At 40.2% G+C, this 25,724-nt stretch overlaps 1 protein-coding gene across 1 annotated transcript in view; it reads right to left on the bottom strand.

Annotated features, from left to right (window-relative positions):
* TAF2 (TATA-box binding protein associated factor 2) overlaps positions 1 to 25,724 on the bottom strand; it is a 70,491-nt gene that overhangs the window by 25,566 nt on the left and 19,201 nt on the right. Inside the window, exons 9-20 of the mRNA XM_004607647.2 lie at positions 24,228 to 24,327; positions 21,571 to 21,656; positions 20,436 to 20,571; positions 18,487 to 18,641; positions 17,759 to 17,873; positions 16,692 to 16,801; positions 15,528 to 15,593; positions 11,996 to 12,248; positions 9,620 to 9,760; positions 6,676 to 6,786; positions 1,405 to 1,598; positions 41 to 180 (exon numbers count right to left, since the gene is read on the bottom strand). Coding sequence (XP_004607704.1) covers positions 41 to 180; positions 1,405 to 1,598; positions 6,676 to 6,786; positions 9,620 to 9,760; positions 11,996 to 12,248; positions 15,528 to 15,593; positions 16,692 to 16,801; positions 17,759 to 17,873; positions 18,487 to 18,641; positions 20,436 to 20,571; positions 21,571 to 21,656; positions 24,228 to 24,327 — 1,607 coding nt within the window. The remainder of the gene's footprint in view (positions 1 to 40; positions 181 to 1,404; positions 1,599 to 6,675; positions 6,787 to 9,619; positions 9,761 to 11,995; positions 12,249 to 15,527; positions 15,594 to 16,691; positions 16,802 to 17,758; positions 17,874 to 18,486; positions 18,642 to 20,435; positions 20,572 to 21,570; positions 21,657 to 24,227; positions 24,328 to 25,724) is intronic.

The raw sequence follows: 25,724 nt of genomic DNA, 5'->3' as shown, positions 1-25,724 counted from the left end.
AATCCCTTCCTAGAACGCCAAGCACGTGTCTGTGAATTACCTTTCGTATAGTCCACAACCGCCTCCAAAGCTGCGATCCTGATGTCCACGAAGTGGCCGTACTCCGCGTAGGATTTGAACAGAGCCGGATCACTTGGCACATGCCCATTCTTCTGCAGCACTCGGATAGCTCTCAAACAGCTGTGAAAAATATTTAAATACTTGTTAAAGATGCTCTAAATCAATTTAATCGTGATAAAAAAACTGAAGGGTTGATGATCTGGATGAGAACTGTTTTTTAAGTGAAACAAGATGGTTTTATTGAGTGAACTTTACTTAGCTGTGAGGGAAGAGAGAAGAGGAATACGTGTTCAAGGGAGAACACAGGTTTCAAAGACCAAAAACTAAATCAACTTGTCAGGTCTGAAATGGTAAATGTTAGCGATGACTGGAACAAGTTAGAACATCTAAGCCCTATTCAAGAAATCAGATTTTGAAACTTCTTTAAGAATTAAATTTTAAGTATCCTAACATAAACACTTAAGAAAGGCACATCTGACATTTAATGACCATGCTTATGCGAAGAGTGAATCAATGAAATGTCTTCTTCTTTAGCAAACTCCCAAACTGGTAGAACTTTCCAGTAATAATACAAAAAAATGTTGACAGAATCAAAAGGCATCAGAAAAGCCTAGCAGCAGGATATCCACAGCAGTTCAATCGGATAAAAGAAGACCAGGATCAAAAATAGTAGTCATAAAAAAAGAAAAGCATTTATGAAGAATTTTTTGCACATCAAATGCTTTTGGTTCAAACAGAATATAAAAACCACTATGTTCAGGGATGGGCGATAGCTCAAAGAGCTACGGCATACGTTTTTGGGTTTTTTAAAAAAGATATTTTGGTCGGGGGAGTACACTTGGTGGTACTCTGAACTTACTCCTGACTCTGTGCTCAAGGATCACTGCTGGCTGGGCTGGGGGAACCACAAGGGGTTTAGGAACTGAATGGGGCTCACACCCCACCTGCTATACTACTGCTCTCCCCAAGCCCTGCCAGTGTGCATGTTTTACATGCAGGAGGACCATGTATGATCTGGGCAATGCTTCAGGAGAGCAACCCCTAAGCACTGGCCAAACCAATTTGTGGCCCCCAAACCAGAAAAATAAAAAAAGACTAAATGTTCAATATATGTTACAAATAAGCAAATTTTTATATAGTTAAAAGGAGAAAACTTGAAAGCCATTCTATAAAATGGTGACACCTTATCCGTGGATGACAATGTAAGATCTTAGTTTGTTCCACTTGTCTTATTTCCCAATACACTATCACGAAAAGGAAAATCCTTTTATTCACATAACTATTTAATAGCTAATATTTAATTATTAAAAATCATGTTAAAGAAAATGTAAAGAGTCATTATACCTGACAGTGATGGTGTGTCTATAACTTGGAAGAAGTTTTTCCATATTCAAAAACCTGGTGATTTCTTCAAGTATAAGCCGCACATCCGGATTGAGGTTATCCAACGTTCGAACTTCATTATTCACACTGACTGCAGGCGTAACAGAATTGGCAAGGGCATCAATCATTTCTGCACGGTAATAGTTATCTGAAAACTAAGCCACAAAACAATTACAGTAAGATTATAAAATTCATACTTCAGATCAAAATGGAATAAAATATGTCTGACAACATTGTGACTTATCTGAAGTCAGAAGCAAGTTTTCTGATATTCAATTCTATCTTTTGTGTAAAAGACAAAGATTAGAAAGGTGAAAAAGAGTCTCTAATTAGCGATACATTAGTTGATGAATTATTTACTTCATGTAAGGCACCTTTTCATAGTCACCTATGAAACCAGCTAGATTCTAGAGAAAGGAAAATCACAGTCCTTAAATCAACCTGGTAGGATAGAGATTATTAGCTACTTAGCGTTGTCCTCACATATATGAGTATGTAGACACAAGGATCAGCACTATTATTTGTGGAGAAAGAGAGCAAGAGTGAGAGAGCAAGGGATCGAGAGAGTGAGAAAGTGAGGGAGTGAGGGAGCAAGGGATCGAGAGAGCGAGAGAGCGAGAGAGAGACACACTAGGTCAGGGAGACTACTCAAAGGCTAGAGCCCATGCAAAGCATGCGAGAGCCTGGATTCACCCCCAGCAATACATGGTCCCCAAGGATAACAGGAAGTAGTCCCTGAGCATGACTGGATGTTCTTTTCCCCAAAAACCGGAAAGAAAAAAAGAGAGATCAGAACAAAGGAGAGGGGAAGAAGGGAAGGAATCTGGAGGCATAATAATACACAAAGGAAAAAAAAGTGGGGAGCAGCTGGAGAGATAAGACAAGCGGGTAGGGCACGTACTAATAAATGGCTGACCCAGGCTCGATCCCTGGCACTACATATGATCCCCTAATCCCAGTCAGAATTGATTCCTGAGTGCTGCCCAGTGTGGCCCAAAAACCAAAAGGAAAAAAAAAGGAAAGAAAAGAAAGAAAAGAAAACCAGCAGGGGCTAAAATTCAAAATCATTATTATCTAAGAAATGATGAAGGGGCTGGAGCGATAGCACAGTGGGTAAGGCATTTGCCTTGCACAAGGCCGACCCGGGTTCGATTCCCAGCATCCCATATAGTCCCCTGAGCACCACCAGGGGTAATTCCTGAGTGCAGAGCCAGGAATAACCCCTGTGCATCGCTGGGTGTGACCCAAAAAAGCAAAAAAAAAAAAAAAAAAAAAAAAAAAAAGAAAAGAAATGATGAAGGCTATGCTTCTAAAAGAACAACATACTTTTATTTATTTATTGGCCACACCTGGTGGTGCTCAGGTGCCATTCCCTCTGCTCTGTGCTCAGGGATCATTCCTGGAGGTGCTCATACAGGATGCTGGGGATAAAACCCAAGTTGCCCACGTGCAAGGCAAGTGTCCTACAGGCTGTATTTATCATTCCAGGCCCAGAACAACATGTCCTTAAAATAATTATGCAGAACCAAAAAACTGAACATAATATTAAGCAAAAATAAACCTGAAAAGTGACAAAAACGTAAGGATATTGGAAAATCTTTTAATCATATAATTCAATTTTAAGACACAAAGTATCTAAGGAAAAAATTAGAATTTCCGAGTATTATGAAATAACAATAAAAAATGATTTAAATTAAAAAATGTTGGAAAAGCACTTCAGTACTAAGAAATACCAAGTGTTGAATAAATGAACACCATTACCAACAGCATTATAATTGAAAAAAGCAGCTTAAATTTCCTCAAAAAGCAATTAAACAATCATTGTCACATTCTTCCAAAATTTCTCTTTTTAAGGAAAAGAGGCTGCAAAATCAAATAGCGATTACCTAATAAGTAGATTATATCCTTCTTTTCCAGTGTTTTGTTAAGCTCTTGTTCTAATACACTACTTATATGAAGAAGGATTAAGGCTTTAGTTTGCTGATTAAATTCCAAGATAAAAATTGCCAAAGTTTCCATAATTCATTTAGAATTCCCAAATTCTAAATGAGTTCCTCATTTCTTCTCAGTTAAAATTATTTCTCAAACCCATTCTCTTCAGGTTTTTTTTTTTTTTTTTTTTTTTTTTTTTTTTTTTTTTTTTTGCTTTTTGGGTCGCACCCAGCGATGCTCAGGGGTTACTCCTGGCTTTGCACTCAGGAATTACTCCTGGCGGTGCTTGGGGGACCATATGGGATGCCGGGGATCGAACCCGGGTCGGCCGCGTGCAAGGCAAACGCCCTACCCGCTGTGCTATCGCTCCGGCCCCATCATTCTCTCCAGTTTTATTGCCTAATATATTCCCCCCTCAGAAAACTTACGTATCTACACCATTTTATCCTGATCTGTTTATACAATCACAGAAATCGGAGTCATATTAGAAATCAGAGTATTTCTATCCCGTGTAAGGGAAAAACATAAAAATCTTTTGAAGAAAATATACCAAAAGATGTAAAAATAATTCTTCTGAAAATGACACTTTCTTGAACCTTGCCAGGTGGGAGCAAGCTGCCCGGGTCTCTCAGAAAGCCCGTCTCCTGCGTATCAGGCCTCTCCTGTCATTTCGGCCCTCTTGGCTCCGGGATCTTCTCTGGCCTCTGTCTGCAATGTGGGCTTGTCTCAACCTCCCTGTGCTTCCTCAATAGTCAAAAGTATCCCTTCTTATAATATTTAGCCCATCTTCTTAAAATATTGTTCCTCTGGTGTCTCCTCACTCAAGACTAAATACCCAAAAAGGTAATAATCATCAAAATCTAGTGATCCCCTGAGCACAGCACCAGGAGTAAGCACAGCCAGACCTGGCCCTCCAACCAAAAAGCAAACAGAAGAGCATCTAATGATGACAATTCCTTGGACTTTGGAAATGGAACTAAGGTGACCAAGGGGTGGGGAGTGAAAGACCCAGACCATTAGGGGACACCAGAACAGTTGGGGTATGGACAACAATTCTGTATACCATAAACTTGAATGTAAATACTATTGTAACCATGTTTACTTCAACAACACTAAAGCAACTTTTTAATTTTCCTTTTTGGGTCACACCCAGCAATGCTCAGAGGTTACTCCTGGCTCTGCACTCAGGAATTACTCCTGGCGGCACTTGGAGGACCATATGGGATGCTGGGAATTGAACCGAGGTCAGGCACATGCAAGGCAAATGCCCTACCCGCTGTACTATAGCTCCAGCCCCTAAAACATCTTTTAAGTAAACAAAAAAGTAAAAAAATAATTTTAGAAGCCAAATCCACCAACTTCAACATGGAAAAACACCAAAAGTTTTCTCTTCCTGATGTATCTGAGGGTTTCCCTAGGAGTAGACCAACATGGTGGTCCTGAGCTTTAAGAAGTTTGAAGGAAAAAAAACTTGGAAATGCAATCAGTTACACAATCCTTAATTAAATTATCATAAGAACTACTTAGTAAGTGCTGACTGATTAAAATTTTAAAAAAAGATGAAAAATTTGAACCACGTGAAGAAGAGATTAAAAATAAGAAGTCAGCAGAGTATAAGAAGAGGCCAGAGGTCAATGCCCAACACACACATCATTGTGTCATCGTCACTGGGTGTGACTTTGGTGTCCCCTTGAGCATTATGGGCTGAGGCCCCTATTTAAAAAAAAGTATATGCTTCTTACAAAAAGTCTGTGTACTGGGGCTGGAGTGATAGTACAGTGGGTAGGGCGTTTACCTTGCATGCAGCCGACCTGGGTTCGATTCCCAGCATCCCATATGGTCCCCTGAGCACCGCCAGGAGTAATTCCTGAGTGCAAAGCCAGGAGTAACCCCTGTGCATCGCCAGGTGTGACCAAAAAAAAAAAAGTCTGTGTACTAAGTTTGCTCATTTATAAAGTATCAGAGATGAAATCAGTTTTTAAAACATGTATATCATCTTTAGTCCTTTAAGTCTTGATTTTCAAAGGATTCTAGCCAGCTTACATTATTTGATTTAAAAAAAAAAGTTTTGAATTTACTATAAATCAAACACTTCTTAGTAAGTATATATAAGACTTTTTCTTTTTACTTCTATGTCTCATTCAACTTTTTGTTATGGATCACGTCAGTTCTATGTGTCTTTGTATGTGCTGTGCCTTCTGTGTAGAACAAACTCTCTAGAGTGTCCCTATGAAGAGATCAGGAGAATTCTAGTTATTTCTATCACTCAGTTTGAGGATCAAAAGACCACGTTTATAAAACTTTCCAGAGGCTCTGCTTCTATTCCTTGGAAGGAGGCACGTTTCCTAGTGAGTTCCCTTAGACCAACATTTGTCAACATTTGTCACCTGAGGACCTACACATGCATGCCGCAGGTCCATGGTGAAGACCAGTAGTTTTCAACCATTCAGTATCTATGAACAGCGCTGGTGCGTGGACTGCTGGCTGAAGCCCACCAACCCAAGAAAACTGAACGTCTGTCTCATTGGAGCAATTAGATAAGCTATGATTTCTCCATCAGATTGAACCTGAGAACTCAGAATCGAACTGTGATACACAGCAATTATCAACATGTTTACAATAAAATTTCTGGAGACATTTATTATCTCTTCTATTTACTAGGCTCTTCTGCCACAGTATATATTTGAAGATTGTTAAGGACAAAGTATTCTGAAATAATTTTTGAAGCAAGGCATTCAATATTTATTTGCTAAATAAATAAGCACATGCAAGAAAAAAAAGGCAAACATCAGTAAAGTTACCTCGAGAGAAACTGCTTCCTGGGTATTACTCAAAATAAAAATGGCTGGGGCTGGAGTGATAGCACAGCGGGTAGGGCGTTTGCCTTGCACGCGGCCGACCCAGGTTCGAATCCCAGCATCCCATATGGTCCCCTGAGCACCGCCAGGGTGATTCCTGAGTGCATGAGCCAGGAGTGACCCCTGTGCATCGCCGGGTGTGACCCAAAAAGCAAAAAAAAAAATAAAAAAATAAAAAAATAAAAAATAAAAATGGCTGTCAGATTCCACAAAAATGAGATTCAACTGCTCCACCGAATCTGATGCAGTATCACTGTGTCCCAACAGATATGAGGAACATTCTAAAAACAATCTTGGTTCTCACATACTGATTTACATAATAAATCATGTTTGTACGTTTCTATCTCTAGCCATATCAATTACCATGAATTTAACAAGGGTTACATAGACAAAATATTTTCTTAGAAAGATGACTGGGTACTAAGTCAGAAAGGTACCTTACCTTATTTTTCCTGTTGTCATTGTACTTGATTAAGTCTAGAATGAATGTTAAGACTTCCTTGGGACAAAGGTTGTGAACATCTCTTAATAAGGCCATTGCAACGGGCATAGTCTATATGAACAAAGCAAGTATAAATTTTAAGTCATTATTACATTTCACTGAAGTATATGTAGCGAAGAGTTACTCTGGGGTTGACACTGGATGGAGCTCAACCCACCCCATACCCACCACCCCAACCATCAAGGACATGCCTCAAACATAAGACACAAACTAGGAAGAAAACCCTGGGGTGAAAATGCACAGACAGATGCACTGTGGAGCCATGTGCTTTATTTGTAAAAACAGATGTAGGACAATTAATCCTATGGAAAAGAACCTCCACCAATAAAAGCAAGCAAGTTAGACTCAAGGAGAATCAACTGCAGCATAATAGACAAAGTCCCAGGAAACAAGAAAAAAATTAACTCAATTAACTATCTCCTATTAACTCAAAATATCTGAGAGACACGAAGACGGTGGTGCCTGAAGGCCCCAAAACAACAGCAACAACAATAAGTAGCATTAATAACAGAAGGACAAAAAGAGATTCTTCTCCATACAAATATCTGCCTTACATCTGTTGTGCTCTGTTTGGCTTCAAGGTTCTCGAATTATTCTCCTCTTTCTACTATAGTCTAGTTATCCCAATCTCTGCTTCAACATTATTAAACTGAGCAAATGATTTCCAAGTTGTCCAAATGGTGAGCACTGTCACCTTCCTTCCTAAAGCCACTCCATCACATTGCCATTACATTGCCATTTATAAAAGACTTACTATATGGTACAGAGTCACACTCTATTACACTCTTATACTACTGTACTTCATATACTTGATCTTATTTAATTCTAAATAATATGAAATTTATGACTGAGAAAACAGAGGCTCAAGAAACACACTGGGGTCGAAGTGGTAGTACAGAAGGTAGGGTGTTTGCCTTCCACGAAGTCGACCAGGCTCAATCCTCAGCATTCCATATGGCCTCCCTGAGCACTGCCAAAAGTACTTCCTGAGTGCAGAGTCTGGAGTAACCCCTGAGCATTGCCAGGTGTGACCCAAAAATCAAAAAACAAACAAACAAACAAAAAACAAAAAAACACGCCCATGTGCAAACTGTTCAAGGATAGCAGAGCTAAGCTAGAAGTGGGGGCTAGACGCTAGCCTGGACTCCAGACCTGCTGTTCACATTTTAGAAAGTCAGGCATGCAGCCCAGGCGGAGAGTGCACAGCTTCCATGTACAAGAGCCTAGTTCCATCCTTGGCACACATGTGTGCATGCATGCCAACAAATGCAAACATTAAAAAATAATAAAAATGAAAATGCCAAATGATCCATTTCTATTTAATGATGATCATCACATACTTGCAAGTAGCAAATGAAGTTCATCAATGAAGAATCCACTAAAATTTTGTAAAGAAAAAGGTCAGGAAAGGGGTCAGAGAGACAACAGAGTGGGTAGGGCACTTGCCTTGCACATAGCCTGTGCAAACACAAAATAAGTAAGTGATCAACAGCAGTGGCATGGTCCCTCTCGCCCGCCATGTGCATTCGGTGCCCGTGAGCCGCTTCCCCGATCCGGCCTATGGCCACCAACAGATGCAGGAAGGAGGGAACAGGCAGCCAGTAATCATTTGCCGTTTATTCCATTCTCCCCACACACCTGTTCCAGTCTCACACTGCCCCTCATTCCCATCTCGTCCTGTCCCCCCTGCTAGTCTCCCTGCACTCAGTCGCCAGCCTTGATCCCACCCCCTTTCTAAGCATTGGGGATAGCAGCTAACACCCAGGTCCTGAAGCAAAAGCCCTTCCTTCCAAAGACAAAGATCTCCGGCAGCTAAGAGATCTGCTCAAGGGGGAAATACCACCTAGGGTATTTCTCCTTTCCTTAGCCCAATAACCATTCAAACATTCATCTTAATTCTATTTCTTAATATTAGTCATTTTGTATAAACACAGTAAGACATACATTAAGCTTGTAGGGTGGCTCTCCTGGAGACATCTCGCTATAGATCCCAGACTACAGTGCTCAGGCCAGATTAGTCTTTCCTAACCCTAGCAGGGTCCGAATCCAGCTGTTACTCTTTGAATCATGACAGAATTTGTCCATGACCATGCCCTTAACTTATAATTAAGTATTATAGCTCTTGATCTGACCCGTTTCGATGCCAGGGTAGCTCACAACTTGCTCTGGGTCAATCCAGTCGCTCGTCAGGACCCTGTTTTGGGGGTGCTAGGAATTAAGGGCAACTGCGGCTTAAATCGAGAAGACAGATGCCAGGAGTGAATATTAATTGGAGTCAATTAACTCCCAAGTTACAAAAGCATAGCATTAACTGTCTCCTGTATCTATACAAAAGGACATTGCTCTGAAGTAAACTATGCAAAAGGACATAAGGGAAGGAGAAAAGCAGTATTTCACTTAGAAATACAAATCCAGAGATTTCTGAGGAATTTGACTTTACAAGTCACAAGTACTGCTTAGGGGAAAAAGGTGATTAACTAGTTGGGGAAGAGAACACAGAGAAGAGGTTAAAGATAAACACAGAGGAATGGGAGTGCCCCAGGAGCACTGTGAACAGGTGCATTCTAACAAAGCCAAGTTCCCTGCGGCCAGGGAGAAAGGACAAACCAATGTTATCCTACAAGAGCCAACTTGGATTCCATCTCTGGATCTCTGGATCTCTGGCACTGCATATGGTTCCCCAAAGCCCAACAGGAGTGATCCCTGAGCACAGAGCCAGGAGTAAGCCCTGAGCATAACTGGGGGTGCTCCTGCTCCCAAAAAAGTCAGAAGACAAAAAGACTAAATGTTTTGTAAGTATCTGTTATTAAAATGGTCCCCAAATAAACAGAGAAATACAGATAATGGCATAAAATAATGAGAAGAAAATCAGTATAAACTGTACCTTCTGTAAGAAATAACTCTGAAAGCTCATAAAGTTGTTTGTTTTCACAATGTTTGGGCAAGTTTTACAACAGAACATTCTAGTGAAGAGTGACTTCATAGCTGGTGGTCCAGTCCATGTGCTCACCATTGAATTTGCAATCTGCAAATTAGAAAACAAAGTCCTTTTCATTGTTATTGCAAACATATTTCTAAATACAACTTTAGAAATGTAATATGTTAATATATCTTAGCCTTTTATTATTATTTTCAGGAAAATATAAAAACTTTCCTCCCTAACTTCTAGGGTGCGCCTGTAATTATGTCTACAATTTATTGTCTAAATTGAAGCACTATTTAATTTTTTAAAGAAAATTTGACTGCAAAAGGCTTCTCTTCTGAGTATGTCTTTCCCCTTTAGGAAAAAATATAATTAGTATTTAAATTTTAGAGGCAGAAACATCACCGGGCATTTTAAATACAAATTTTTTAATATGACCTCACTGAAACACAAGCAGAGTGCTTTCCAATTAGATCTGTAAATAATGCTCTACCAGGGTCAGAGCGGTCTCGGAGTGGGTGGGGCACTAGCCTTGCTTGTGAAGGACCTGGGTCGGATCACCAGCATCTGTATGGTCCCCAAGTACCACCAGGAGTGATTACTGGATTCAGAGCCAGGTGTGACCCCAAAACAAACCAACAGAATGCTTTACTAAAAAAATTACTTGCAGTTGATATTTTTGTAGAATTTTAAAAAACTATGTACGAAATATTAAGATTGTAATTAACCTTAGGCAAATCTATAGTTTTATGAACCTGCTCATTTAGCATATAAAACACAAAATCTTTAGAATTTAGTTATATCATTAGCAGATGATCAGCAAGGAAAAGTATGCTTTTCTTGTAGGTCTCAGTAGATAAAAGATCACTATCACTAAAGATAAAACAAATTTACTTATTTATTTATTTTCAAGTAAATAGATTTTATTTAGAGGTTTCTAAGGGAAGGAGAAAGGGGTAAGTGGGAGAGAGAATAGTGAAAATAACGTGCTCATGAGAGAACTGGGGCTTCTCCAAGGGTGGAGGAAGCCCCTACACATAACCGAGCTTTAGACACAAAAGTACGAAAGCATGAAAGTACACATCTCAAGAGGGGAGATGCGGGCGACACATGTGCTCGGCCACGTGGGTGCAAGCAGCACATGGGCTCAGGCAGCATATGCGCCAAGATAAAACAAATTTAAACCACTATAACCCACTAAAATGTTAGACAAAGGGTTTAAGAATAAGGAAGACAAGAGAGTCAGTATATAGAATGAACCTATTATCAAGATATTTCTGAAGTATCAGAAAACCATTATTTCTGGCCTTTTTTTTTTTTTTTTTGCTTTTTGGGTCACACCTGGCAATGCTCAGGGGTTACTCCTGACTCTGCACTCCAGAATTACTCCTGGCGGTGCTCAGGGGACCATATGGGATGCCAGGATCAAACCTGGTTCGGCTGTGCCCACGGCAAACGCCCTACCGAGGTACTATTGCTCGGGTCTCTCTAGCCAAATTTTTGTCTGTGCTTTTCTGGTGTTTATTTGTTCTCCCTTCAGTTTTTTTGTTTGGTTTCTTTTTTTGCATCTTATAAAAAAGTATGTATTTTCTTTATAAATTAGCTTTTCTAGCATGTCAAGTTATAGAACCTATCATTTTCTAATTATGTATCACTAACACTGATTATTACGCCCAAACCAACTGTCAACACAGTGGAAGAATAAAAAAAAAACTGATATTATGTACTATAATGTGACACACCGCTCAAACCAAAGTGATTTATTATCAATATATTCATAACTCTAAAATGGGGGTTGGAAACACAATAAAAAGGTGACAAACTCTCTTTGGTTTGAAAATCTGCCTTTCAGGTTTGATAACTACCGAATTTTAGAGTACATCTATCTTCAGGCAAAAAAATGTGTCTCTTTTCTATCAGTCTTGCTAAAAGCGTTTGTCAGAGGGGCCAGAGGCCTCTGCGGGAGCACAGCAGGGGAAGAACTCGCCTTGCACATAGCTGGGGTATAAGACCCGGGATCCAATCCCGGGCACCTCACATGCTGCCCACCCCACCCCCGCCCCCCAGCCCAGCACTGCCGGGGTCACTCCTGAACACAGAATCAGAAGTGCTCCTGAGCAAAGCCAAGAGTGGCCCCAACAGGCTTTGCAAGCACGAAACACCAAGCAAAGCTAAAGACGGGTTCATTCTAAACACTCTCCGGAGCCCCACCTATTTTTAAATTTGTATTATTCTTGGATTTTGGGTTACACCCAGAGTCCCCCGTGCTTGGGGACCGCCACCGCGCACGAGCTGGTCTTCTGAGCCGAGTCTGCCTTGGACCCTCCACGCGCTCACCTTGGCGAGGCAGAAGCAAGCTGCCATCCGCACTCGGTAGAAACACTGCTCCTGCTCCAGGATGTCAGTGAGGGCCAGGCGGGACGCGGGAGTGGGGAACTTCTCCAGAGCCAGGATGGACTCCTGCTGCGCGACAACGTCCCTCTCGTAGCGGAGCTGATACTGCCACATAAAGTCGGCTTGCTCGAACTCCACCTTCCTCAGGACCGACATGTCGGGGTCGATCCTTATCCACAGCAAAGGAGAATCAGCACTGGAAGGAAATACAATTTCCTCATTTACTGCAGCTCTGTATGTTTAAAACGCGAGGCAATGGTTCATCAGATTCCCTCCAGCAGGCAGTGTTAAGAAGGCCGGGGGATTTACTGTATTCATTAGTTTTCAAAGGACACCGGGGACTTCCTGCTTTTTGTTTAATACCTTTCAGCTTTTTCACAATGTCTAAGCCACAGCTACCTTAATATTATTATTTTTGGGTTTGGGGCCACCCGCAGCAGTGCTCAGGGTTTACTCCTGGCTATGCACTCAGGATAACTCCTGCTGGAGCTTGGGGGACCATATGGGATGCGGGGGACCAAACACGGATTTGGTAGCCACTGTACCATCTCTCTGGCCTCATATCAATCTCACTGAAGAGATCCCCAGGGATATGATGACAATTAGATACCCCATCTCAACTTATTCATTTGGAAGTTTTGGAGTTGTGATACATGATATGAAAAGGATAATAGGTCAAATTTCCTCATTTCACAAGCTGGGGGGGGTCTAATATTAGACTATGGTTCTAAGTACCACCCTTTACTAGAAACCTGTGACCAAAAAAGTAGAACCATTAATCATGTCAATGTGATTCAACTTTAATATAGTTTTGGGGCAACATCAATCTGTGCTCAGGTGTGAGTCCCAGCTCAGTGCTCAGGGGAACATATCTGGTGCTAGGGATTCAAACTGTGGTTATCTTCATACAAGGCAAGTGCCTTTTCACCTGTATCATTTCTCTGGCCCTGTAAAGGTATTTTTTAAAAAATATAAAGTACAGAATGTATGGACACATAAAATTTGAGCTATCTCATACATATATATAAAATACATATATACACATATACGTATATATGAAACACTATGAACCAATAAATATCACCACAAAAATGTGTAATAGACAGTATCAGTGAATATATCCTTTCCAGATTAAGGCAAAATATTTGCAATAATAAATAAAGATGTGAGAAAGGGTATACTAATGGGTTAAAATAAATTTCAAAAAGTATATTCAGAGAAATAGAAGGGCATTGCTTATTAATAAAAGGCTCAATTCATATGGTAGACATTACTATAAAACTGTGGATGAGGGGCAGCGAGGCTGTACGGCAGCCAAAGCGATCACCAGCACCGCATATGGCTGCCTCCCCACCCCCCAGCACCACCAGAGGGCATCAGTGAGCACCACAGAGTGTGGCCCCCAAACCAAAAACAAGTAACTAAGCCATGGATGTAGTCCATATTATGTACAGAATACACAAGGCAACAATGAAGAGAATGAGAGGAACACAGCGGCACCCATGAAACTAAGCACAGTATTGATTGTGCTCCCTGGACTGGAAATGCGGCCCAGTGGGCAGAGTGCGTCCATCCATCTTGAGATCCTGAGTTCAATCTGTAGCACAATCAATAAATCATCAAATGTACATAAACAGATAGCTAAATTGTTTTGCAAGCACAGGAGTCAGAAAGTGCCTGAGAACAGTGTCTCTTTCCAAACCTGGCCTCCATCCCTCTTGTTTCCTTCCGATAGGGCCCCCACTCCCTACCCCATCCTACCAACAAGCCCCCACCCGCTGGTGCCCTAGACTCTACCTCTGGACCCCCCATCTAAGTGCCCTCCCGTCTCCCGAAAAACAGAGCTGAAACTACATAGAAGACTGTCAGTATCGCACATCATCAGAACCAGAGAGGGGTACCAGGTCAGCTCCATGGGTAGCTCATGGAGGCATGGTTCAGGCAGAGGAAGTGCCCTATCCATAGCACACATGAAGAACAAAGTTGGGCCAGCAGTCTGCACCCACGTCCACAACCAGCATGCACTTTCTTGATTTTTTCAACTGTCACTGTCATCCCATTGCTCACTGATTTGCTCAAGTGGGAACCAATAACGTCTCCATTGTGAGACTTGTTAGTGTTTTTGGCATATCGAATACGCCATGGGTAGCTTGCCAGGCTCTGCCGTGCCTGATACTCTCGGTATCGGGCGAGATACTCTCGGTAGCTTGCTGGGCTCTCCGAGAGGGACGGAGGAATCGAACCCTGGTCAGCCTTGTGCAAGGCAAACAAAAAAACAAATTCACTGTGAATTACAGTTATCCATGACTGGGTTTCAGGAGTACAATGATTCAACCCCAATCCCTTCACGAGTGCCCACTGCCCTCCACCAATGCCCCCTTCCCCCCCCCCCCCCCCCCCGCCTCTGTGAAGGCACTCTACTTACTAGGTAACTTTGACTCTGTGGTCTAAGGTTCTGTTTTGCATGAACTTTGAGCTGGTTGAACACTTGCCTCCTCCACTGCAGTGCTCTCCTCCCTATCCACTTCCCACCCCATCCCCAAGTTAAATGCTTCCCACAGAAGCGTTCTCATATTCCCCATTTCTATTGCCTTTGGGCATGTCGGTCCACTGTGCTTCACTACATCCTGGAAAAGAGAAAGATCATTCTGTGGTTCTCTCCCTCTGACCAACTTCACTTGGCACGATACTCTCCAGATCTATCCACATAGCAGCAAACTGCATGATTTTATCTTTGTTTACAGCCCAGTCATATTCCAGTGTACATATGTACCACAGTTTCTTTCTCCAGTCATCTGTTCTTGGACGACTGTGTAGTTTCCAGACTCTGGCTATTGAGAATAGTGCTGCAAGGAACATAGAGGTTGCAAATTGTGCTTTTGGGACCGTGGGGGCAGATGCCAACAAGTGGAACTGCTGGGTCAAACAGAAGCACAATCCCTAGTTTTTTGAGGAATGCCCTGTTTTCCAGAAAGGGTGGATGAGTCAACCATGGCCACCAGCAGTAAATGAGGATCCTCTTTTCACTGCATTCATGCTAATTATGGTTGTTCTTTTTGATGTGCCAGTCTCCGTGGTGTGAGATGCTATTTTACTATTCTCCTGTTTTGATTTACATTTTCCTGATAATAAGCTTGCACTTCCTCTTAATTTCAAATGGGTTCCTTGAACTATCTGATTGTAATTTTCATGTCAGATCTATTTACATCTTAAGGTTTTAGTCTCTCTAATGTGTTAAAAGTATGGGGCAAGAGAGATAGTAGAGCATGTGGAGAGCTTGCCTTGCATGCAGCTACGCCAGGTTTGATCCCTGGCATGCCATACTGTGCCCTGAGTACCACCAGGAGGAATTCCTCATTGCAGTGCCAGGCACAAAACTGGATTAGAACAAAAGTTTTAAAGGTAATTCCAGACAGTTATTTACTTTCAGATAGAAATAACAGGATACATAAGACTGTAGAAAATATATCCTTACTCCATTGCAGAAAGATCCATATCAACTTCTTCTCCATTCATCAGCGGAATTTTTTTCTTTTTATTCCTACAGTTCAGAAAAAATAAATAAACTGTGACATTTAGAGTTTACAAAGATGATTCCTTTTTAAAAAAAATTACCAGAACTGACTCTTGCGTGCAGTCTCAGGAGCAAGGCCTGCATTGTGTGTGGCCCCAATCTACCCTAAACCCCCACCCCAAACCTGTCTGGGTAGAAGGTAAATGGAGTGGAGTAAATGATCATGAAATGTTTGCCTGCTCACAATTTAACAGAAGCAGACACACAGTCATTCTTAGGAATACAGAGACTAAGAGCTGTTTTATACAGAAATGATAATAAGGTATATCAATTTAAAAAATTCTTTATAAAGAAAAAAAATAAGAATGGAAGGAGGCATGAACATTTCTAAAACTTTTATAATTTTTAAAATAAATTTTTAATTATACAAATACATTCAATGAAGGAAAACTGGAAGATACTATTACCAAAATCCGTGTCCCACAAAAATACTTCTTCAAAAATAATAAAATGGTTCTAATAAAATTGGGCTGTCCTTAACTAAGCACAGCTATTCATTTACATTAAATATACAATGATGTGTGTCCACTGAAATTTCCATTGTCTAATATCTAACCTGATCCTATAAAAAAAAATCTATGTATGTATGATAGAGACAAGGAGTAATCCTATATGAAACAACACATAACTGTATTAATAACAAGTATTTAATATGTAAATATGCAGATTAAAAAAAAGCAAAGCTTCTATACCAATTACCCCTGAATCTTAATTTACTGGATAAAACATTAAAAACTTGGGTGAGAATGAATTAAAAAAGGGGCAGAGAGAAGTCATCGGGTATTCCTCACAGTAAAGAATAACTAAATAGCATCGCCACTCGTTGCTCTGGAGTCCAGAGTCAGGAATAATAGCCCTCAGCTTCTGTGGGTATGTACCCCCACCTGCAAATATCAAGTTCAGAAAATAAAAATTGTTTAATAATATTAACAGAAGGAATATGGGAAAAAGATAACGTTTCCCTCAAATCAGGCATTCAATTGGATTTTTGTTTTATCATTTAACCTGTGATTTATATAGTCTAGTTATAAAGAGGTTTTTTTTGGTAGTTAATACTATCCCTACCTTCTGCTTTTGGAATGGCAGGGTATATCATGTTTAAGGCTGTTTTCTTCAATTTGCAATGTATGATTGAAGGATCCATCTAACTCCTGCACAGTCACTTTAAGTGGTCCCTTTAAAAAGAAGCATGTGTTCAAAGATATTGCAAGGCAAGGCCAGTATTTATTCTAACTAGAAATATAAATAACAAGAGATCAATGTGTTCTGGAGTCACAGGAAAGTAGTTGATGCCAACATGAGGAGAGAACTGGGAAAATGTAGGTTCTCTGTAATATCCATCCATACATAAATACTTAGAAACAGATACATATATGTACATATATGTATATATACTGGGCTCAACTAAAGAAGTAGTGATCAGTCACAGTGTGCTGGGAGTCATCAGCGCGTGCTCGCGCACACACACACACACACACACACACACACACACACACACACACATGATGCAGAATTAGCCAAACTTTGCAGTTTATTGAAAACATATATATATGCACACACATACATTTGTTTATATGCGTACATATGAACATTAATATGTATATATAAACCTATACACATGTGTGTATATATATGTATATATATATACACACACATATATACATATATATATCTCTCTCTTACATTCCTTCACACTGACATTTGGTATTTCTTAATTTCAGCCTTTGTGGGGCTACAGAGATATGACAGTGGGTGGGGCGTTTGCCTTGCCCAGGGCCAAGTCAGATTGATCCCTGGCACTCCATATGGTCCTCTGAGCATTGCCAGGGGTGATCCCTGAGTGCAGGAATAAGCCCAGAGTACTGCTGGATGTGGCCCCCAAACAAACATAAAACCAAAATCAAACACACAAAATCAATTTCATCCTTTGCAAAAATAATCTTATTACCAAATATTCGATATGTCAAAAACAGTAACAAGTCTCACAATGGAGACGTTACTGGCGCCCACTCAAGCAAATCAATGAGCAACGGGATGACAGTGATACAGTGATACCAAACATTTAACCAGTTTTGTACTTTATATAAACTCCTTCTGCACTGCGTGAGAGAGCATTTTGGAAAATAACTTACCACATATTTTTGAGTTCCAGGAGATGTATAATCTTGTTTTATTTCTAATTCTAAGACATTTCGTTTTCTATTAAATGCAAAACTTCCATAGAACTTGACCACTCCACTCTGGTCTCTGAAGAACTGTAAAGGACTTTTGCATACTGAAATGAGTATGTACTGAACATACTGAAACACAGGGAAATGAATTCATTAAGGCCGTAATAATTCTAAAATGCATCCCCAAGAGTTTAAAGCTTGGGAACATTCTTTACTCAAAACTTGTGGCAGGTACTTCAAATTCATATACAAAATGCTCTCATGGGGGTGGGGAAGAGGCACTTTGTGGTGGTAAAGGTACAGAAACTTCGTTTATCAAAACTGTAAAACATTAATGTAACCATGTTACCGCAGTACAATATAAATTTAAAAAATTTTAAGTCTAAAAACTGTTTGCCCGGATTTAAACAAAATTTCTAAAATATTAAAAATTTGTGTTTTCACTGAAGTAAAAACTCAATTGGGCTGCTTAATACAATTATCTGAAATAGAAGAAATTCAAAAGAAATTCAAAATTTCCAAGATACAACTTAAGCTAGTGGAAATGAATTCCTAGTTATTTCTACCATTCCTTTGAACTTCAATAAATAATCCTTACCTCCTTTGTCCCCCAAATTTCCTTCTTCCTTCCCTTTACACACCTACCCATATTCTCCTCCCCTTGGTTGATGTGCTATAAAAAAGGATACACCCATTGCTTTATTAAAGGTTGGATGTCTTTGCCAGAGACATTTGAGATAGATTTCAAGAATCCAGATGTGGAAACCAACATCTGACTCCACATATGTGACTGGAACTTCTGAGATGACGCAGTACTAGCCAAACTTAGCAGTTTATTGAAAACCTGCAAGAAGAAGCTGGTTAATTCTGTGTAACTAGTACATACTGCTTTGTAATTCTGTACTCTACCCACTTGCATTTACTGTCAATTACACGAGACAGTAATTTTATGTCCTACTGTATTTGGTGCTCTAACCAGACTACCAGCTGATGAAGATTTAGATGATAAGCCTGTATTCCCTATAAACGTAACTGCTTTTCCATAATTACTGGCCAAAGAGGAATAATGTATCTATTATTAATTACACTAGGAACAATACAGAGGATGCAGGAAGAGCCCAAAGGGCTCGCAGGCCTCGAGAGTGAACCACAGCACGGCTGGCAGCACCAAGAGCAGCCTGAAGCCTACCTAGGCCTGCCGGGCAGCCTGGGGTAGCACTGCCATCCAACAGGGCCCAAGCACTAAACGTGCATGTCCCAACAGTCCTGAGTACCAGGAAGACTGCTCTGGGGTCCCCAAAACTGCAGCCTGAGAGTCCCCTTCTTCCCGAAAGAATTCTTTATAATACCTATGATTATTATGTCATAAGCTTTACATATAACTCATTTTTCAATTTAAGGATATTCATAGAGGATTTATACAGCTCTCAGAAGCTAACAGACTATGAACGACCCCTGATTTGATATTTCTGCTCTTGTAAGGCAAGACAAGGGGAGGAGGATGAGGGGCCAGAGATGGGTCTAAGGGCTGGAGTGCATGCTGGGTATCGGGAGCCCCGGCCCCCCAGTACCCCGAGCACCACCAGGAGCAACCTCTGAGCGCCAGAAGAGCCCCAACCACTGCCAAAGTGACCCCAAAGAAAACAAAATTAAAGAACAGAAGGATTTTTTGGCCCAATGGTAGAAGCACAAGTTTGAAATTTGTGAAGCACCAAGTTAATGTCATGCTGTTTAGGTTGGGGGCCACACCAGGTCTCAGGGTTCCTGCTGGCTCTGTGCACAGGGATCACTCCTGGCAAGGCTCAGGGGACATTATTTGGTACTGGGGTCAAACCCGGGTCAGCAGCAGACAGGCAGATGTCTTAACCCATATACTATCCCTCTGGCCCCGGAATCAACTGCTGAAAACAGAGAAAACCTGCTTTAAGACTAACTTGAAATACCTTTTAGAAAGATTATTAAAAATTATTTTTCATGGAACTCAGAGGATACAGAGAATAGAAAATAAATATCTGGATGTCTTAGTGCAGTGATTTCTATTACATTTCAAGCATTTATTATCAAAATCTAATTAAAACTATGCACAATTAGTAACAAGCACAAACATCGCTTATGGACAGGATTTTTTCTTCTACTGAAAATATTTTTAAATGGTGCTTGCTTCAACTTAAAATATTCTAAATCATGCCAAACACAAAATCACAAAAAAGTTTGAACTTCCATTGCCAGGTTCAAGTTCTATCTTTACAATAACACTGTAGTGAGCCAAGTATTGAATCCATGCTACATCTGAGGAAACATAAACAAGCAGATTTAGCAGCTAAACCAAGATGCTCATCAGTGACAAGCCCACAGCCATAACTCAAACGTCTGATGCTACTCTATGAAATTTAAATTATATACTTATAGCATATACATTTTTTAAAAATTATTGGGTTTGTAAGTTTTGGGACCATACCCAGTAGTGCTCACCTACTGGTTACTCCTGACCCTGCACTCAGGAACTACTCCTGGCAGTGTTCGAGGGACCATGTGGGATGCCGGGGATTGAACCCAGGTCAGAGGAGTGCAAAGCAAATGCCCAGCCTACTCGGCTCCTAGAATTTTAAATTGTTAAGTTCTTAGTCATACCACTTACTTGTAGCATAAATTCCATACTGATTCTATTTTCAATCAACCTCATCACGAGGTGAGCTTTACACTGAAACATCGTGTAGTATTCCCAGGACAGTGTGTGTGGATGCTTTATTGAGAAGTGTAGATGGGATGCTGGACTGAAAAAAAAAAAAAGGACGGATTTAACACAACAAATTTTAACATTAAATAAGCAATAAATCCCATAGTCACATCAAGACAAGCAAAACCTCATGGATAAAACCTTAGCAATTTTTTTAGCGTAAGTCTAGTAAAGCTCAGACATTCAGCTACAAGAAAATTACAATGTTTTATTAAAAAAATGTAAAAGAAAACTTGAATTAAGTTTGAATAAAGGAGACATATAACAAGTTCCTAGAAAGAAATATGTAATACTTTAAATATTCATTTATTTCTAAATGAATACCAACAATACAATTCCAGCAATAATCTAAGATTAAAGTAAACACAACCCCCTTCAAACTTAATTATATAGCTAAGCAAACAATAAGTTAGGAAAATACTTTAAAAAATTGAACAAAACTCAAAAATCTTTTATAATATGGGGTGGGTAAAATATTTTCGCCTCCCAATACACTGTGATGACTGTAACTCAATAAACCTAAGCTGCCTGCAGCCCGGGGTGGGGGCTGGGGTGGGGGGTTGGGGGGGATGTTGCAAACAAATGTTATCCAACATCTAAGTAGTGAATTATTCAGGTACCATTAGGAAGTTTCGATACTGAAGTCATCTGATCCTGAAAGCAGGGTACTTCACTTGAGATTTACACAAATAAAATCAGTAGCTATTAAGACAGTATCTGTTTTCATTATTTTTAAACTTATGAGCAAATGAAAACAGCTTTGGTAGCATTAGAAAATTAACATGGGAAAGATAAAGAAAAGCCCTATTTTTTTTTAAGTCTTTTTAAAAGTTTGTATCCATTTGTAGCCAGCACACGTAATAAAAATAGCAAAGCAATGAAAAGAGTAATGAGAGTACTGCCAGCGTTGGTCAGTTCAGTATTATTATGCACCATTATTCTGACTTCTTAGGTGGGCCTCAGCATACACATAAATGATCCTGAAAGAGTGATCCCATAAAACATGGTTAATGTCATCTCCGGACAGTAAACATACTTATCCTTCTCTTTTCCTCCTCCAAATATAGGATGCAGTAAAACTCCACCGGTTTTTAGTTCATATGCCACTATTTTGTCCAATTCCTAGAAAAAAAAAGACATAAAAACAGGGCTCAAGTGAAAATATCTTTACATACCAAATTTAGTAACTGAACTAAGGAAATTTGCTTCCAGGAATCAGAACATAAATTGCTTGAAATAAATAAAAAGGAGTTGCAGACAAATGTTCTCCTACACAAAGCAGACCGACCACAAGTGGCTGAAACCGGGCAGCCAATGAGCCTTAATTCTGACTGAGGGTGGCCAGTAGTATGGAAGCTTTTGCTAATGATCCAACTCAATCTCTGTACGGATGTTCCAAACTTACTTCTTCAGTCTCTGTGTTTTATCTTTGTGTTAGGGATTTTTGCAAATAAAAAAAAGGATAAATTATGACAGAAATCCATCACTTTAAAACGTCTGTAGTCACTTCTAATACAAAAGAGATCTAACTAAGAAAAAGTGGAAGAAAGGCAGAGAACTGTGCTAGAAACTTAACCTAATTTATATACAAGTGGCAGAAAGACATAATGAACAACACAATGAAGAGGTTAAGTCAAGGTTGAATTGTGGCTTTGCTACTTACTTACTAGCTACAAGTAACCGAACAAAGAACAACCTGATTCTTCATCTATCAAATGGGGAGAGTAACACAGCAGTGGGGAGGATCACAACATTTTTAGCAGTGCCTGATACACTGTAAGTACAAAGCTACTGATTCCCTCTTGTATTAAGTTTTCCAGACAACTGGGGATATAGCTCACAGGAAGGGTGCATATTTTGTAGACAAGAGGCCTTAGGTTCAAGCCTCAGCACTATGGCCAAGATATAGATAGATAGATAGATAGATAAAGATATAGATATGTGTATATATACATATAGATATATTTTTTCTCCCTTTTGTTTTGGGGCCATACACAGCAGTGCTGGGAGCTACTCGTAGCTCAGTTCTAGGGGGTCATTCCCAACAGTGCTTGGGGCTATGCCAGGAACAGAGCTCAAAGTTCCTATGCCAAGCATGGGATCCACGCTGAGCCACTTCTTCTGTCATAAAAACACCTTCGGGGTTAAAGTGTATGGCTTCATTCGGTCGATCTAAGTTCAATACTAAGCTCCAGTGGGTGCCACTGGGAGACCCAAACACCCCTGGGTATGGTCCTGTAAGCCTCTGAGCCTGCATCCGAGGACCCGCACACTGAACTGCCAGAGCCTCCTTAGCAGAGAATCATCAAGAGAGCCCCCGGGCTCTTGGGCACTATTTACTATGATTACCTCAATAATGAAAACTGAGATGTAGATATAGGCCAGATAGTCCAATGAGTCGAGCAAATGCTTTTCACATGTGGGAGGTCCAAGTTTGACCCGAGAACCACAGAATCCTTTAAGCATGGCCTTTAAGCACGGCATCAAACACTGCCGGCGGGGCCCAACACCCATCCTCCTCCCCAAATGAAGACACACATGGTCACAATGGACTAAGCAAAACACAAGCAAAGCAAAACATAGATAGACCCAGATCCTTTTTGTAGAAATTTTTAAATAAACAGGAAAAAGGGGTAATAACACTGAGGATATATAAACACTATCAATATACACAAAGCACATTACATGTATGACGTCTCATAACCAGTCGTTTTCAACCACCAGTCCAATCCAGTCCATGGACCAGTGTCTGCCCACAGAAATTCTCTGTAAAAATTACTTGTGAAAGTTATTTCTGCCTAACTCACATCAGTTTTCAACAGGAGGTGTAAAAAGGTTGAAAATCACTGGTATAGACTGTGTATCACATGCTATTACGTTCATTATACACTTGCTACTTGGAAAGAGCAAAATATATAACTTTATATGAATATATAAAATATAACCAAAATCACAAAGCTTACAAACATGCAAGGCAAATATCAGTGATCTTATACTGATACATGGGTTGTAAAATTTAAACAAACTTAGGAAGTTCAAAGTTGTATTATAAATGATTAGAAGGAGCTAGGCTGCATCTAAAGACTAACTCGATGTATGCGGAGCTTAAATGATCTCTTTCTTTGAGAAAGTCTTTGGAGCCAACACTACAACAACCTAAGTAGGACAGATCATTATAGACTAGAGGTAGAACCTAGCTGTAGAGAAGATGCTTCTAATGCATGAGGCCCTTGGGGACAGCCCCCTGGCTACATCCCGTTGCTCATCGATTTGTTCGAGCAGGCACCAGTAACATCTCTCATTGAGAGACTTATTGTTACTGTTTTTGGCATATCCAATAAGCATGGGTAGCTAGCCAGGCTCTGCCATGCGGGCTCGATACTCTTGGTAGCTTGCTGGGCTCTCCGAGAGGGGCGGAGGAATCGAACTTGGGTCGGCTGCATGATAGGCAAACGACCAACCGCTGTGCTATCGCTCCAGTCTGGCTACAACACTACAACCCTATAACACCCCAAAGTCGTCATCAGTCATCTCGTGAGGTGAATTTTATGTTTAAAGGAACAAGACCTTCACATGACAGTAAATATTTGATAATTACTTAAAAAAATTAATAAAAGAACATGCAACTTTGAAGTCAGAATCCCAACCTGTTCTCTTGACTTTCTTAGTGGATAATGAAGCAGCAGTCTTTACCTCTTTAATCCAATGGCGGTACTCATTAACACCAAACGTTTTTTTCATCCAGAGTCCATAAATATAGCCAGAAATTCCCTTTAGAACCCATTCATCAGACCTAAACCAAAGTCAAAATATAAATTCCTTTAATGCACATAAAATCTTTAGAGAAGACCAAAGAGGATAAAAGAAGATTGGAATGTATAGTATTCCACTTTCTTAAAATTATTAACAAATGATTGGTTTCCCACTTACTCCAGCTTGTCCTTTCATTGAAACCTCCCTCGCGCCTGGCACTACCTAATTTAAAGTGTGAAACTCCTTCACAGTTCTGCTCCCGAGGAGTGGTTTCCCTCCTTCCCATCTTTGCTCACTCTCTGCCTTGAAGCAATCACCTTGCTTGTACCCAGGAGTGCTGCTCAACTCTAGTTTGCCATCTCCGTTTCAGTTCAATGCATAAATTACCAGTGGAACTCTGAGATCTAAAGTTACTCATTTTTTGGCCCCTTAAGCGAAAACACAATGAACAAGGAAACTTGCTCACTTATTCATTTATATACTCATACATTTATCCATTTGGCTGTCATGTTTCAAGAATTACTCTTGTTGGAACCATTCTGTCAGGAAAATTAAAAATCATTATCTTTCTCCTCAGACATTTCCCCTTCAACGAGAAAAGAAAACCAAGATTCACATACTACATCAAGTACAGAGCGGTCAGAATTAGAAATGATAATATTTTGGCCCCACCTGGCGGCACTCAAGGCTCACTGCTGGTTCTGTACCGGGGCATCAGTCCTAGCAATGCTGGGGGCCCACACATGGTGCTGGGGGCCAAACTATAGTTGGCCTCGTACACAGCACACGCCTTAACCTCTGGCCCCTTACCTTTCTGGTCCCTAGAAATACAATCTTAAAGGAGTTTTGGACATTTTTTCAAATTCATCTCATGCTACCTGTTCGAGCCATTCACATCTTTCAAATACAATAGGACACAATGAATTACCAGCAGAAAAATCCCCACATCACCATTACTGTAGAGGACAATTATATTGTAAAGGGCTATGAAGGTTCATCAACTACTACCCTAAAAGTTACCAATTACATCAAACACTGATATTAGAACTTTAACTATATTTTTTCTGCATATTTAACCCCTCCTATCTATAGTATTTATTCATTTTTTAAGAAATAAATGCTACTAGGGCTAGAGAGAAGGTACAAGAGATTAAGTTTTTGCTGTGCATGAGGCTGACCTTGGTTCTATACCCAGCACCACCAGGAGTGATCCCGGCCACAGAGCTACAATAAGTCCTGGTCACCATCAGGCCCAAAGCAAACCAAAACATTGTCATCCAAATTTTCTTACCTCATTTTAACTGTAAGGTGAGAGTACCTATGTTGATTTCATGGCCAAACACAAAATTTATACACTCATTATTTTCAAATATTTACAAAATTGTGTCTCTTAATTATTTATACTTTTCTTTTCCATTTACATTACAGGAAAATAAA

This window comes from Sorex araneus, chromosome 2 (genome assembly GCF_027595985.1).
Source record: "Sorex araneus isolate mSorAra2 chromosome 2, mSorAra2.pri, whole genome shotgun sequence".
Lineage (NCBI taxonomy): Eukaryota > Metazoa > Chordata > Mammalia > Eulipotyphla > Soricidae > Sorex > Sorex araneus.
Note: the sequence above shows the minus strand (reverse complement) of the source record. Positions and strands in the feature narration are given on the sequence as shown.